Source organism: Mandrillus leucophaeus, unplaced genomic scaffold (assembly GCF_000951045.1).
Source record: "Mandrillus leucophaeus isolate KB7577 unplaced genomic scaffold, Mleu.le_1.0 Scaffold182, whole genome shotgun sequence".
NCBI classification, from domain to species: domain Eukaryota; kingdom Metazoa; phylum Chordata; class Mammalia; order Primates; family Cercopithecidae; genus Mandrillus; species Mandrillus leucophaeus.
This window is the reverse complement of record NW_012101832.1, coordinates 1,816,698-1,820,483: the sequence shown is the minus strand read 5'-3', so window position 1 is coordinate 1,820,483 and position 3,786 is coordinate 1,816,698. Positions and strand designations below refer to the sequence as shown.

At 40.6% G+C, this 3,786-nt stretch overlaps 1 protein-coding gene across 1 annotated transcript in view; it reads left to right on the top strand.

Annotated features, from left to right (window-relative positions):
- MACF1 (microtubule-actin crosslinking factor 1) overlaps positions 1-3,786 on the top strand; it is a 459,246-nt gene that overhangs the window by 330,567 nt on the left and 124,893 nt on the right. Inside the window, exons 46-47 of the mRNA XM_011977683.1 lie at positions 1,228-1,384; positions 3,673-3,786. Of these exons, the coding sequence (XP_011833073.1) occupies positions 1,228-1,384; positions 3,673-3,786 (271 nt within the window). The remainder of the gene's footprint in view (positions 1-1,227; positions 1,385-3,672) is intronic.

Sequence of the window (3,786 nt, the reverse complement as noted above, 5' to 3'; positions counted from 1 at the left end):
CCAGCCACTTAGTGGTTTTTCTAATAGTAGCTAACAGAAAATAGGGATGAGTTCCTTCTCTTTGTGATCAGAAGCCTAGGCCACTTGGACCAAACAGAACAAATTTGAGGCAGCAAGTAAGATTATAGAATAATTTTGAAAGAAGAGAAAAATTGGAAGAGACTTCCTAGACATAATTAAGGGTTATGTTGGCACTCCCCTGGCTTTTTTTTTTTTTTTTTTTAAGATACAGGGTCTTGCTATGTTGACCAGGCTAGTTGTGAGCTCCTGGCCTCATCGATCCTACTGCCTTGGCCTCCCAACATGCTGGGTGGGATTATATACCATGCCCAGCCCTGCTGCTTGTTTTGACCACATTTAAGTTGCTGTTTTAGAGGAGTATCTGGATTCTTCTTTCAAGGCAAACAAGGGAGTATATGACAAGGCTGGCTGATTTTGGTCCCTGTTGAAAAGCCATGGTTCCCCACTGGACAGCCTCACATGGATTTAAGAACATGAACAAGACTTCTTATCTCAGTTTAGCCATAAATATGTTCTTGATTTAGCAGATAACTGCCTTAGTGATTAGAAGAAAAGAGTCGCTCAAACCAACATTATTAGCAGCAGGTTATCTAATGGAGAGGATGGGGACAAAGGTGAAGAAAGCTTTTGTTTTTCTTCCCCTATACTGAGGGCCTTTTTACTGTATGAGGAATCAGGATTTCTGAATTGACATCTGTCTGATAGATATGGCCATTTCCAAAACTTTCTTTTTGATTTAGTTTATTCATTGGCGTGATTAATCTAGAACTAATCACCTAACTTCTGTGAGCCTCAGTTTCAGCACCTTCCTTGCTAAAGCAATCAGCATTTGAATTGGTCCTTGAAAGAGTCAAATAGCTAAAATGTAGCATGGCTGGAATCGAGATCCAAAGCCTGCATTCTTTCCATTGTATCACGGTACCTAAATAGCAGCCTCCCTGTAGTTTTTCTCACTTTCACTTTAGCCTGGAGTAAGATTGAAGACTTCTTTCCTCAGAAATGTCCAAACAAGGGCAATATATTCCTGAGTTTGGTACTCTTTAACATTATATGTGGTTGTTCAGCCAAACCTGCTGTGGAAAAGATTATGAGAAAGAAAGGCCATGTTAGGTAACTGATGTCTGGAGTCACAGAATGAGCTAGTCTTAGCTCAAGTTGACTTTATAAAACTTAGTCTGGCAAGTAACAAAACTGCTTCATTGACAGAGAGAAAGATGCATCATCTTGCCAGGAACAGTTGGATGAATTCCGGAAACTGGTCAGGACCTTCCAGAAATGGCTGAAAGAAACTGAAGGGAGTATTCCACCTACAGAAACTTCTATGAGTGCTAAAGAGTTAGAAAAGCAGATTGAACACCTGAAGGTAGGTGAACAAAGGGACTCCAAGAATTGGAATAGGCACTGGTTTGAATACTTGTATTAACTGGCCTCCAGCTGTGGTGGGGAAATGTATGAGAAATCCAAGTTGTTACTCTGCATCAGAACAGAAATTCCTCCGTTTTCTTTATGTGGTAACAATCTACCCATAGTCTTTGAGAAGCATACACTCTCTTTGTATGTTTGAGAATTAGACAAATATATTTGAGCAAGTAACCAGATAATATTATCAGGAAATTGAGGATAGAAGAACTAGTACTACTTCAGCTAATAAAGGAAAAGCTAGAATCAGATGGTTGGAAGGTACCTTCGAGGATGGGACCAACCTTCCTCCCATTCCCTGCAAAATTCCTTCTGTACTGTCTTTGATCCGTAATCATCCAGCCCCTGCTTATACCTCTAACCTGAGTCTTCCTTTTGTTGAAATAAGCCAAATATGCCTCTAACTGTCATGCACTTATGCTTATTTTCTCAGTAAAGCACACTTTATCTTGAGCAGATGAAAGAGAATAGTTTGATTGCTTTCACAGAGCTGGTGCCAGGAGCGTTTGCTGTTGGGAATTCCCTAGGACAGAGCTTTCCCAACATTTTTGTTTCACAGTGCCCATGGTGTTTTAAGAAATTTGTCATGGCACCTCAAGGCCAAAAAAAAAAAAAGAAACAAAAAAACCAAAAAAACTCCTAATACTTCTACTTGCTAAGAAGTTAGGTCCAAAGAACTTAGTAGTTGTTCATATGGTGTTCAACAGATGTCACAACTGTATTTTCCTCAAAAATGTAAAATATTCTGTGAGTCAAGTCACAGTTTGGGGACTGTGGCTCTTCAGAATCAAGAGTGATTGATGTCCAGGCGCAGTGGCTCACGCCTGTAATCCCAGCACTTTGGGAGGCCGAGGTGGGTGGATCACAAGGTCAGGAATTCAAGATCAGCCTAGCCAAGATGGTGAAACCCCATCTCTACTAAAAATACAAAAATTAGCTGGGCATGGTGGCGGGCACTTGTAATTCCAGCTACTTGAGAGGCTGAGGCAAAGAATTGCTTGAACTGGGGAGGCGGAGGTTGCAGTGAGCTGAAATGGCGCACTGTACTGCAGCCTGGGCGACAGAGAGTGAGACTCTGTCTCAAAAAAAAAAAAGTAATTAGTTAAGGAACTGACAAGCAGTGACCAAGGGTCGGTTTGAAATTAGGCAATATGAGTAGGGCTCTGTGCCTTTCTCTGCAGCTTAAAGTCAAAAGCAAACTAAGTAGATTGTCAGGGATATTCAGTATGGGGGAGGGCATTGAAGGCTAGAATGGTGTCCTTGCTCTGAAAGGAGTAAAATCCTATAACTATGGCAGGAGACATCTTGGAGACTTAACATGATGTGGTACTTTTGTCTTAGAGCAAATGCCATTGTTTCCTAATGGATTTCTATGGTAGTTGGATCTTTGATTTCAAACCCAATATAAAGTTTCCTTAATAAATGCAAAGTATAGCCTATGATTCTATATATTTTTCTGTACCTCAATATCTAGCTCCTCATTTATCCTCCAGTTACTATTTCTTTTTTCATCTTTATATGCATGTTGTTCCCTCTTGTCAGTCTGGCAAACTCTTATCTTACTTTTTTTTTTTTTTTTTGAAGACAGAGTCTCACTCTGTTGTCCAGGCTGGGGTGCCATGGCGCGATCTCAGCTCACTGCAACCTCTGCCTCCCAGGTTCAAACAACTCTGCCATCACAGCCCCCTGAGTCGCTGGGATTACAGGCACCTGCCACCATGCTTGGCTAATTTTTTTTTTTTGTATTTTTAGTAGAGACAGGGTTTCACCATGTCAGCCAGTCTGGTCTTGTACTCCTGACCTCAAGTAATCTGCCCGCCTCAGCCTCCCAAAGTGCTGGGATTACAGGCGTGAACCACGATGCCCAGCCATTATCTTAACTCAAAGCTTTCCTTCTTCTCCAGACAGAATTAGATAGAACTCCTCTTGTGCTCTTGGAATTCACAGACTGTCCATAATACTATAATAGCATTTATCACATTATAATGCAATTGATAATCTGAGCTTCTGATTTTAGAAATTGTGTCATAATTCTATTTTATACCCCAGTGCTTGGCATGCTACCAGGCATATAGTAAATATTCAATAGATGTTTGATAAATGAATAAATAAATCAGAAGGATGGTCTCTTAATGCTTGTCAAAACACTAGGGAGTATATATAGAATTGGTGTCCCTACTTATGAGGAAAAAGCCCCAGATATTACATTTATCCATTTTCTTCTTTAAACAGAGTCTACTAGATGACTGGGCAAGTAAGGGAACTCTGGTGGAAGAAATCAATTGCAAAGGTACTCCTTTAGAAAATCTCATCATGGAAATCACAGCACCTGATTCCCAAGGCAAG